The 12,658-nt window shown below is 38.3% G+C and overlaps 1 protein-coding gene across 1 annotated transcript in view; it reads left to right on the top strand.

The window, feature by feature from the left end:
• Positions 1-12,658, top strand: part of Tapt1 (transmembrane anterior posterior transformation 1) — a 54,962-nt gene that overhangs the window by 22,218 nt on the left and 20,086 nt on the right. The window contains exons 4-6 of the mRNA XM_027939266.2: positions 7,568-7,730; positions 10,624-10,759; positions 12,452-12,549. Of these exons, the coding sequence (XP_027795067.1) occupies positions 7,568-7,730; positions 10,624-10,759; positions 12,452-12,549 (397 nt within the window). The remainder of the gene's footprint in view (positions 1-7,567; positions 7,731-10,623; positions 10,760-12,451; positions 12,550-12,658) is intronic.

Below are 12,658 nucleotides of genomic sequence, written 5' to 3'. Positions count from 1 at the left end.
AGTTTGAATCACATTTGTTTCCAAGGTTTAACAGCTGAAAGGACGCTAGAGGGCAGTCTGTTACTCACTTAAGATTCCACTATGCAATTGGGATTAACTAAAAAATTACATTTCATGCTGTCACTTATTAATATTTATATGATACAGATGAAATATGAAATTTGGTTAAAATTATGTAACAAAATTTCAGCACTCTTGAATAATCTGTGTGAGGGTAGGCTAGATGACACAGAATATGAAAATACTACCTTAAAATCTCAATGCCTTTAGGAAGCTATATCAAAAGAAGTATGTACTTATAGTAATACGTGTTACAATTTTATCTCCTTTGAGCAATTTAGAAAACAATTCTCTGAGCATTATGTTTTTTCATAGCACTAAAAATAAATTTTATTTACACAATTAGTATTACTGCATAGCTAAATATGTGTATGAAAGATCAGAGTAAAAATTAAGAGATAAATAATGATCAGTATCTGATTTGGACTTAGTTTTCTTAGCATTGAAGTATGTGAGAATTACACATGCCCAGTTTATAACACGAGCATACATCTGTTTTCCATGGCATATGCATAGGAGAATGTGAATTAATGAGCATTATTTTTAAAAACACAAAAATTACATGATAATGTGTAAAGTTATATTAAACAAAGCTACTGTTAATATTAAGTCTAAGACTTTTCAAATATTTTAGGAGTATAAAAATAAATTTTACTTTTACAAAATGATTATGTAGAAAGCCAAATTCTGCCTTCTTATAGCTTTCCTTCCAATGTGCTCCACTTCTGTTATAGATTATTTGACTTGTCTTGCCTATAGCTATGTTATGTTCCATCTTTTTCAGCAAGCAAAAGTGCTCTTTCCTTCAGTCTGACTTTTATTTCAAAGGGAAAAGAAGAAATTAAAGAAACCAGCAAAGGAGTTATTTGTGTACTTTTTTCTAACTAATGTTTTCTTTTTCTCACTCATATTCCAATCTTCTTACCATAAAAACTATCTTCCTAGTCTCTTAGTTCTTTTAAATTATTTCAAAAGAGAGGGGAAAGTGTATTTGTCAAACTCATCAAATGGTGACATGATAACTAGCTATCTACAGCTTATAGTACTATTTCCATAGCACACCCATAGTAGAGATATAGTGTTGCCTTTGCCTAGTTGAGGTTCCTGCTGCCTCGGCTTAGAGTTCTGTCTGGTATGGCATTTGGGAAAGGCTTTTTTAATCTTTTAATTTAATCTTTAAATCTGTTTCCACATCTTCTGAAAAATTGCCATGGTTTTGGGCTCTGGCTTTGGTTTTGCTTTTAGTTTTTTTTTGTCAGAGGTGACAACCAAGTGAGCAAAGCCTCTGACTTTGACCCAGGGAGAGGACCAGGAGAAGTCTGCAGCCCCTTTAGTAAGACAGCCTTCATCGTAGTTGCTCAACCACAGTGCCTTCTGCCAGCTTCTGACCCTGTCAGTTTTGTCCATTTTGAGTTGACAGGATAATTATCTTGAGTCTGTAGCCGTGTGTCTTGTTTATAGGAAGGCCTCTATAAAAAGTATACATCTGTCCTTGGTGATCTCAAAAATAATTAGTTGAATCTGTTTCTAATGAATTAGTGATCTTGGAAAATTTTTGCCCCCAAATGTTTTCTAGTAGACTTAAAAAAAAATAGAGAAGAAAAATACATCTAGATTCTTTAAAAGCAGATTCATTTACATATTTCTTCCCTTTCCTAGATAGGGTAGTATCATTTTAAAAGCAATATTTCAAAACTTTTTGAATTAAGGTGATCTTTTAATGGTTGAGGACATGGAAAACAAATAATTTGTGATGAGTTGTGATTCATTATGTGAGGTGTCTGTTTCTAGGGAGAATGATAGGATTTTATTTTTCAGAAAAACAGACTGGTCTGTATTATGCTAATGATATATCAACCATCATTTTTCCAAATTTACTTGTAGAGCAAATAAAAACTAGCCAACTATGTAAGTATTTTTAATTTACCTGGCATTTTTGTGGGCCCCATTTCCTTATAAAATTTGTGATGTTATTTTGTTTATCAAATTATCAGTCACATTTGAGTTGAAAGTTGATGGAGATTATAAAGGAAATGACAAAATTTGGTGCCAGGAGGTGTAGTTATTGTTGAAAACATTTTACTAGAGCATCTTAGTGGTGAGTTGGGTAGGGTTAAGTAACAAGTGCTGCAGTAAAAGGAAACTTTTACTTAGAACAAATAAAACATGTACAAGCAAATTTTCTGATCCCTCACCCCAGTTTTAGGCACAAACTCTTGTTTGAGGCTTCAGTGACTCTTTTTTTTAAAATTTTCTTTCTTTGTTTTGAGAGACAAGAATGTCTTTGCTTTTGAGAGTTGACCCCATAGAAAAGCACTTTTCTCCAAGAAAACTGAACTTCAAATGCTTGAGTTTCTTAATGAGATCCATGTGCCTTACCTCCTTCAGGATAGTTCTGCCCCAAATTAACTTCACATATGCATTATAAATAGGTTTTCTCTTTTCAGGCAAAATTAAGCCTTGGTTCTGGCCTAAGTGATTGGCACCACCAGGAGAGCACATGTAGGGAGCATTGTGTCTCTCTGGGGAGGAAGTACGCCTGCTGCTTCCTCTGACCAGGGCTGGTCTGCAGGGCTTGCCGGTGGAGAGCAGTGTGTTATACTAGAGTCTTTCTAACCTCAGGTTTTGTTGTCCCATTTCCTCACCATGACGCTCTAAGTAGCGTAGCAACATTACAACCTTCTCTCTTTCTTTCTCTTTCGTAAATCAGACCGAAGGGAGGAGCACTTTCACTTCCTTTATAGGATGGAAGGTGGTGGCACAGGGACTCCTTGTGGTGAGTAAACCCTGATTTTTCCTTCTATACTCTTGGCCAACTCGACATCAGTACAATGAATTATAATTGTGATGCAGAAGTAACAGCATAGGTACACATAACCATCTGGGCGCAGAAACATGCTGCAGAAAGGGGTTCCCTGTCATTTAATAGCATCCTTACTTGGTCTCATAGCTTTGACCATGTTTGTTAATGAAGAATTTGACCATAATTTCTCCCAACATGAAAATTGCGTGGTGAAACGCTCTTAATTGCACATGCTGATCTAGTTTGGACAGCAGATACCTTCATCCCCAACACCAGAGTGGGTGACACACCTTCAGGGCTTCCATGTAAACACTTTGTTTTACATTACTTCAAATTACTGAACATAGCTTTATAAAATCCATTATTGTTTTCTAATATAGGTTGAAATTATTTTAAGGTCCAAATACAGATTTTAATCATTCAGTGAAAGTGCTAAGTAATCCTATGTATCAGTCATGCTTAATATTGAAAATAACTCAGTTTCCTAGTTAAGGGAAACATCTTGTTCCTAGTACTTTATTCCAGTTTACTTTAAAATTATAAAGGGACTTATCTTTCAAAAATATGAACCATTTTAAATATTTTCAATTTTTTATTTTAATAGTGCTTATATTTCTTCACTTCTTCAATTATACCACAAATGTTTTGAAATGTTGAAAAAAAGCTAGATCCAGTTTGTGTATTTTATAATGAAATAACTCATGCTGATACCCTGGCCTGTTTCAACAATGATTTAAATTAATAGGATTCTCCCATTCTCCTTGCTCATTTTTGTCACTGCCTCTTCCTTCTTGATCTTTCCATCCGTTACCAGTGTTACTTTAGTAGTAGACTCTAGAGAGGGAGGAACAGCCTGACCTAAATCATCTTCTCCACCTGTAGCTGTGTCCCCATATACCTGTGAGCCCTCCACAACAACTGAAGGTGTTTAAGATGGTAAATTCTGCAATATAAAATGGTAAATTGTAATAATTAGTAAGAGAGCAATGGAAGTATTGTAGGAATAAAAGGTAAAATTTAGGAACATAGAAAATTAAACTTCTATTGAATGTCTTTATTTTGAAAATGTTTTAAGGTTCTGGTGAACAACTTATTAATGTTGCTTGATTACATGCAGCCAAACCCATAAATTAGATTAGTGAGTTTTACTTTGCCTAACATGTTTCACTTAGGATTTTCTATATTTGCAAAAGGAATTGCCAGTAAATACCATTTAACAGCCATTTATAACAAAAAATGTTGGTTAGCCTGCAGTATTCAAAGACCAATTCCAAGTTGATTGGCAGGGCTGTAGATAAGCTTCTTACAGAGTTTGAAATGTTTCCAGATAGTCATCTAAAAATATCTTGGCAAAGAAGGAACAAATACTGTGATTGGTTTAAGTAGTAACTTAGTAAACTTATTTGTGAGGTCAGGTTTCTTAGTAGGCTATGATACATATAGGTATCTTGAAACAGTGTTTTATTTTTGCAACTTTTCCATTTCAAAAACCAGGATATTTGGGTGAATACAAGACCCTTGTTTCCTAAGGGTTCTACTTCTTTTGTTCTTTATTTGAATACTATTCCTTAATTTTGAAAATCATGGTCATCTCTATAGCAGCCAGTTACAGTGTTAGCAGTGGAAGATTTTCTTTAGAGCAAGGAAAGGAGTTTGAGTGGAAACACATCATCTTAGGGTTTTACCTGTATTTTTAGAAATAAAGAATAAAATGAGAGGTATATCAGTTTTTCCAGATGGTAAGTTGCATAGTGTTAAATTTTAGTGAGAGAGAAAGCACTGAGTTGTTGGTTCCTATAAACTTAAAAGTTCTTTTGTAAAAAGATGTGAATATAGATGGTTGTGAAGAGCATGCCTTCTAGGACAGGGCTGCCAAGCTTCTGGCCCTGCCCCACCACAGAGCACCCTGTTCACCGTGAGCCACAGGCATCTGCTCAGTTGCCTCTGACCCATCTGTATAACTGGGATAGTGGTGGACTATTGTGAGCACTCACAGGGGTCTCTGCGGAGTGCCTGCAATGGTGCGTGCCCTGTCGTAACTGAATTGTAGCATAAAGTGTTTTTACAACTTTCTTTTGTCTTGACAGCCTGGTTTAATCCTAGGTAAGATAAAACTAAATTAAAGTTGTTTACTATTAATTTTAACTTATCTTGTTTCAAAAAGTGTGGTTTTACATTATTTTGATATATATTTCCAATATTTGGTAGATCTCAGTTCTACCAATGATCTTCCTTCTTAGGTATGCTACCAAATTGTTTCTTAGTTGCAAATATGTTTATTAAAAAAATGCAATTGGGCATATACCAAAAGAGACTTCTATCTAACTGTAGTTTTCTACTTTCGTTAGTAAACAAAATCATTTTGGTCATCAGTGAAATTTAAATAATATTAGCCTACTTTTAGTTCCCATCATTTTCTTAATTATAACATAAGACCTGTAGTCCTTAAATCCAAAGGCCTTATGCTTGGTGCCATGTGCTGAGCATGTGCTGAGCCGTGCATGAGTCACAGGAGGAGGAGCAGCACAGGCGTTTCTGAGGAGGTCTGGGTGCCACCTGCGCTGACACCTCTCACTTCGTCTCCTGGCCATCAGAGTGGAGATGGGCACACATGAGCCAGGGAACTTAAGAGTGTTCACAGTTCTCCTTCTCTCAGCGTTTGAACTGAAAATGTGTTTACTCTGGACAGAAGTAGTTCTTTCTTTCTCAGTCTTGTGTGGGTAGGGGCAGGAAATTCCCTGAACTATCAGGTAACCCTTGGCAGAGATCTGTGCTCTGGGTTGGGTGTGTAGAATATGGGAGATGGAGTTCATTTGGGGGTCTACAAGACAACAAGGGTTGGAATCTGTGTGGGAGAAAGGGGCAACATTGGGGAAAAGAAAGGGTATGGCCTAGGTATCCCAATCTATGACAGGGATTGATTCAGTGTCCTTGATGTGCTTTTACCCAGGGCCCCGACTTTGACTACCAGGAATCATCTCACTAGGTTTCTCATGCTTGTTTGAAGACGTATGAACTGACTTAGACACATTCTGACCCTTCTCCCATGTAGGCTCATTGGAATGTCTTCCTAGCCACTTGTAACCCATCCTGGATTTGCGCCTCTTCAGGACTTGCAGTATCCCATGTTTTGTATGTAAACAGATCAGCCAAGGTCATTCTTAACTTTAGTTCACATTGTAGAAAACAGGTTCTGTAACAACTGCTCACAGAATTGGAACCCATCACATGGTCTTGTAAAGTAGTATTCCAGGTGATAGTTTGGAAGATTTAAAGATACCTCGCCAACACTTAAGAAAGAGCCCCTGGTGTGGAGGTGGACAGCGGTTAGGAAAGAGCCCCAGAGTGCAGGTAGCAAGGAATGCCAAGGTGTAATCAGGTGGTTCAGAGGCCAGAGACTGATCAATAAATTAGCTCACCCTGGTTGGTATTGTTGCTTGGAATGTTGCCAAAATTAGAAATAAAAGGCTGTGCAGCTCCTGAGGGAAATACTCAGGCCTTTTTATTGAGTGTACTATACAATAAAAGCTGCCAATAAGGGAGTCTGAGGAATCTTTCATCTTGAGGAATAAGCCTACAGTAGACATGTAGAAAGTATCTTTCACACCCTCGTCAGAGGAATTCTGTATCCAATGAAAGAGACCTTAAATCTCTTCTTTTTTAATTTATGTTTTGTTCTCTCTTATTTAAATGTTTTACTTGGACATGTTAGATTAGGTTTAGATTTTCATACTCTGACCCGAGAATTAAGAAGTGATTCTTCTCATTAGTTATGAAAAGTTTCATAATTCATTTCAATTCACATCACAGAGAACTTCCTTAGTATAAGAACTGCCCTATAAACTAGTACAAAAAAAATAGTAGAGAATTCACAGGCAAGGTAAATAACTCTATATGATGTTCATTCTCCTACTGGGAGAAATTAACTTTGAAACTACACTGGATACTGTTTTTCACCCCCAAGATTGGCAGACTCAGAAGCCTGTCTCACACTGTTGGATGCACACAGACTGCAGGCTTCCTCCTCACATCGCCAGCAGAGGAGTACATGGGCACACCCCACAGAGGGCACGTCAGCTGATTCTATCAAAATATCAAGTGAATGTAGCCCTAAAACTCCAACTTCAAGAATATATTTAGATATATTTATGAGACATGACATGTGCATTGTGCCATAGTTTGTCTTGGGAAAGATTGGAAATCTGTCAAGGGTGTGTTAAATAAGTGATAGTATATCTGCCTAGGGAACGCTGTGCTGCCGTGGAAATAGGAGTTCCTTGTGAAATGGAGAAACCTGTTATGCTTTTGAATAAAAAGTACAAGGTGCAGACTGGTGCGCACAGAATGCTCACATTGTAGAGAGGACTGGCCCAGCAGGATGGTGCTTCAGTAGGTGGAAGGCTTATGTCATCATGGAAAACGGTTGCTTAAAGGCTCTCTGTCAGCAGGTACCTGCCCTCTGTTCACTTGTGAAGAAGACCTCTAACTTCTCATTGTAATTCTGGCTTAACATCTTTGTATTCTGTAGACAGAAAAATTTATACTGTCAGGTAGTCATTTAGTATGACTTTTCTTGTGAGCTTGAAGTTTTTAAAAGGTCAGCCTAATTCTCATTGCCTTTGCTAGTATATGTCCAGTAAAGATTGTGTATTTTGAGAACACATAAAGTAAGACTCATATTTCATTACTTCTTGTATGTTTCAGGGACAGACGTTTGCTTCAGCCAGCCCAGGTGTGTGACATTTTGAAGGGCGTCATTTTGGTGATCTGTTATTTCATGATGCACTATGTCGACTACTCTATGATGTACCACCTGATAAGGGGGCAGTCTGTCATCAAGCTCTACATCATCTACAACATGCTTGAGGTGAGAGTGCTTGTGACCCTGCAGGGTCAGTCTAGCCTGCTGTCTGCACAGGTGTGGCCACTGCACATGACTCAAGTCTCCCAGTGTAGAACGTGCCTGAGAGTCTAGTAAAGGTGCTTCTGGCCTTTAACATATGATAGTCACTTGGGGCTCTGTTAAGTTGAATTCTGCTTTGGTAGATCTGGGGTGGGCCTGGAGAATCTGTGCTTCTAATGAGGGGATGCCTGGGCTACTGGCTGTGTGACACACTTGGGGCAGCAGGCTGGGGTGTGATGTATCCTCCAGCATGCAGGAATTTTCCTACTGTGGATGTTTCTGAGTCAGCACACTTAGAGAATGTATACTGTCAAAAGCCAGGGAAATTTGTTCTGCAAGTTCATTGGATATCCATGTTGTGTTTTTTTACTAGAACTTTTTAAAGACTATAAATAAATTCTGTGATTATATGTATTTCTGCTCTACTAGATTTACACTTTAAGTTGCTTTGAAATTTATAGTTTTCCAATTTCTGTAAAAACTTCATATTTTTAATACAAAAGATATTTCACTTTATACAGTTTAAAGTAAAAAAGCCTACATTTATAACAAAAATATTGAAGTTACACATTTACTTTACAAAAAATTACTTTGTTTTGTAGTCAGACTCTTAATCAGCTTTTTAAAAATAGCTATACTAGGTTATATAATAATTTTGAAATTTAAATTACATTTTCCTATACCTTTTGTTTTCTTCAGTGGGGATCCAGGGTCTCATATGCTCTGCCACTTACCTACATCCCCAGCCACCTGGGGTTTTTAGACCATTATAAGGTCTGTCTTTTAACTTACTATGAGGACATTTCCCCTGACAAATAGACAGGTGGAGTGACATGGGGCAGCAGGCCTTCCTGATGCCTTACTACGCAGGTGAGGGCTTCCCATGTCTCTCCAGAAGCCATGGAAGCCTAGCTGTCCTTGTGTACACCCAGCTTCCTGTTTGTAGGCTGGTTGCCTGTGCACTTGCTTTGCCCCCTTAGGGGCAAAGGTTGCTGAAAGCTGGGTATGAGTGAAGTCTGTGAAGCAGGGCTGCCCAGCCTCTCCCCACCCTCTCATGGAAACATAGGCCTGAGCCTTGCCCTTCTTCTGCTACTGCTGATCTGCTCTCCTGCCAGTGCCCTGCTGACCTCCCATACTGCCCAGCCTCATAGGGACTGCAGGGCATAAATAAGGGCTTCTCCTGCCACCAAACTTCATGTGTGCATCTCCTCACTCAACAGAGCCCTTTCCAGGGTAGTGTTGTTGCTGTTATTAGAAAGTGAGTCATGGAAAAGGATGCACAAATTGCCAATTTAAATGGCTTAAATAGTTAACTTTGTAACCTTACCTGATGATATGGCTTAAGTGTAGCAGGTAAGAGTCCAGGTTCTAGGTCTAGAGACAAACTCCCTCCTGATCTATTCCTGATGCTTTCTCTTATTACCTGGTTATTCTGGGCTTGGTTACTGATTGCCGATTATCTATAATCAACTTTTCATCTGTAGAGTAGAGATATTAGGGAAGTTATGGGACTGGATGAGACAATACAAAGAGTTTAGCATAGAGTCTGGCATGTGGTGAGAGCTCCCTCAGGAGTGTTTGTCAGCAAGTACTTTCAGCTGCAGGGCCTGCATGCTGTGCAGTCTTAGGCCTCTCAGATGGGGGTGGGCGGAGCCTGTTCTCTGGAGCTTATGCTGTATGGTGGGAGAGAGCCAGTGAACAAGGAAATGTGAGAAAATCGTGAAGACTGATGAGAAAGACCAAGGTAATGCGTGGAGGCCGTGGGGGCCACAAGAAGATGGGGCAGTCTGGGAAGGGCCTCTCGTAGGAGGTGGCACTTGGCTGACTCCCAGGTGGCGTGATACCGTTCTTCCCTCTTCTCATGTGTCTGCGTTAACATTGAGTTCAAGAAGAGCAATACCTGAAATGTCTTTAGGAAGTAAATCTGTAGATTTTAAATTCCATATAGTAAATGTCAAGCAAAATACAATTGCATTGTTTACAAATATTAGGTGTGCATAGAGTGAGTTAGCTGATATAGTTGTCCTTAAATTTAAGTTTGAAGCTGAGTTTAAAGTGTAAAACCAGAGGCACCATGATTTTGATGTGCCTGTCCACTTTCATTATTGACACTATATAAGACTTTTCTTGTTATGAACAGCAAATTGAACAAATTCTAATTCAAGTCCTAAAAATATTTGAGTACTTACTATGTGCCAGAGAATAAAGAATTATGAATGAATAAGTAAATAAAGATCCCCTTTCTTTACTTTACCTAGTACTAGTATTTAAAAAAAAAATCATTAGGCAGGTCTCGAGTATTCGAGTTGCATCTGAATTTTCAGGGCAGAGGATGATGGCCAATGTCTCTTTGTGGGGTTCTTTCTGCCCAGGGGAATCCAAGCCACCTACAATCTCAGGTAATTAGCAAGTAACAAAACACATATACTCAGAAATATATTTACAGACTATAAAGCCCCTGATAGATCTAGTCCACATGGGTTCTGGAACTAGACAAAAGGAAAATATCTTTAGTGGTTTATTTAAGGGGATAAGTGGTTTATTTAAGGCAGGGATAAGGTTTCAAGGGTGGAGTCTTGCATTGTGATCTCTTGCAGTCAGCAGATTGATTGACATCTTGGCAGGTCACACCCATCTCAGGTGCTGTGTGGGCCGTGGCAGAGTGGGAAAGAGATTCACATTGTCCCTGGGCAATTGACCAGAGGAAATGTCCACTGACCATTCCCAGATACCAGATGTCTCTATTCATCAGCTTCTATGCATGGTGACCCACGTACAGCCCACAGATGATTCGTGACACTGAATTGTACCATGTTTTAGGGCATGTGAAGAAGTGTCTTTTGCCATTTCTCTGTAGGTTGCTGACCGCCTGTTTTCATCATTTGGACAAGATATCCTGGATGCCCTCTACTGGACAGCAACAGAGCCTAAGGAGAGAAAGAGAGCCCACATCGGGGTGATCCCTCATTTTTTCATGGCAGTTCTTTATGTCTGTATCCTTTTAAATTTGTTGAAAATTCCAGCAGTCAGCACGTATTCTACCTTTTTTTTTTGGATTGTTGTTTCATAGATTTAAAGATATATGTGTGTATCCAGAAGATTAAGTTAAAATACCTGCTTCCTTTTGAGAAATTGGTTTAATAGAAATTGGAAATGAGTTTAAAGAGCCTCATGTTTACAACGACCCTTTGAACTTTTGGAAAATTACTATTCGTGGTATAACTGAATCCAGGGGTGCTGTGCCACTGAACCACATCCCCACCTCTTTTTATTTTTTATTTTGAGACAGGATCTCACTGAATTGCTGAGGCTGACTTCTAACTTGCCATCGTTCTGCTTCAGCCTCCAGTCATAGGGATTGCAGGTGTGCACCACCGGCCCTGGCTGTTGGCATTATTTTTAAGTCTGTGAATTCTTTTTTTTTTAATTTTATTTTTTATTTGTTCTTTTTAGTTATACATGAGAGTAGAATGCATTTTGACATACATACATGAAGTATGACGTTCCATTTTTGTGGTTGTACGTGATGTAGAGTTACACTGTTCATGTATTCATATGTGAACACAGGAAAGTTATGTTTGATTCATTCTACTATCTTTCACATTCCCATCCCCTCTTCCTTCCCCCATTCCATCTTCTGCAGTCAGTGAGCCTCCCCTTCTCCCTTCTTCCCTACCCCACTTATTGCGAGTCAGCATCTGTATATCAGAGAGAACATTTGGGTTTTGGGTTGGCTTATTTCACTTAGCATGATAGTCTCCAGTTCCATTCATTCACCAGCAAATGCCATAATTTCATTCTTCTTTATGGCTGAGTAATATTCTTTATGGCGTGAATTCTTTATAAGAATGTATGTGTGTGTGTTTGTATCCCTGGTTTAAAGTCTGTGTGTGTGCATGTACCCACACATATTCACGCACCAAGCATGCCTACTCTGGAGTTCCATGTGAAGTTAGGACTCACTCACAGTCTTTCTTAGTGTCAAAGAGTGACACTTAGAAGAAATTGGGTTCATATTTGAGAAGTTAAGGGCTAAGTGGAAAGATACCTGTTAGGGCAGAAGCTTGTTCCAGCTTTAGTGGAGTAAAGCAGTTACCATTTTAGATAACATATTAACTGTTCCATATGTAATATGAATAGAATTCTGCATGACAGATGAAAAAGCATATTAATTTTTAGACATTTCTTGCTATCTTAACAATCCATGTTACCTGAAGAAAAGAGAAGACAATCACTTCCAGACCAGCTTTTATGTTCTTTTCTTATTAAATTCAAATTACCTTAATTCAGAATGTATATTCTAAGTCTCTTCTTTCAGTATTTATGATAATTTATTCCATAAATTAATTTTTCCAGCTGTTTTGAGGTTATGTTTCACAAGCATTGTGCCACGTTCCAGGGATGAAGAGAAAGCAGAACCGTACTGGTTAGGAGGACTGGGGTCTAAGTAAACGGATACACAGAAGCTCCTTTCTGCTTTGGCTTCTTTCATGTGGATTGCATTCCTTTTCTCCTATCAAATTTTTGTCAACTACAACAGACAGGGAAATTATGAAGAAAATAAAATACATATATTTGGTTTAGGAAGCATGGTCATTTCTCCATTATTCACTTTCAGAATTTTCTAGTGTTATCTATCAATAATATGGAAATAAATTTTGGGTTTTTCCTTGACATTCCATTAGTTTTGCATGCGATTCTCATAATGGTTCAGGCAACAACACTAAATGTAGCTTTTAACTCACACAACAAGTCCCTGCTCACTATCATGATGTCTAATAACGTAAGTATGAGGTTCTACTTTACATTGGGGATTATAAAGTACTGTGGGGTGATACTGTAGATGAAATGAAGTGTTTTGTTCTGTATAATATTTATTCTCCAGGAAGTAT

The sequence above is a fragment of the Marmota flaviventris genome, chromosome 7 (genome assembly GCF_047511675.1).
Source record: "Marmota flaviventris isolate mMarFla1 chromosome 7, mMarFla1.hap1, whole genome shotgun sequence".
NCBI lineage: Eukaryota > Metazoa > Chordata > Mammalia > Rodentia > Sciuridae > Marmota > Marmota flaviventris.
Note: the sequence above shows the minus strand (reverse complement) of the source record. Positions and strands in the feature narration are given on the sequence as shown.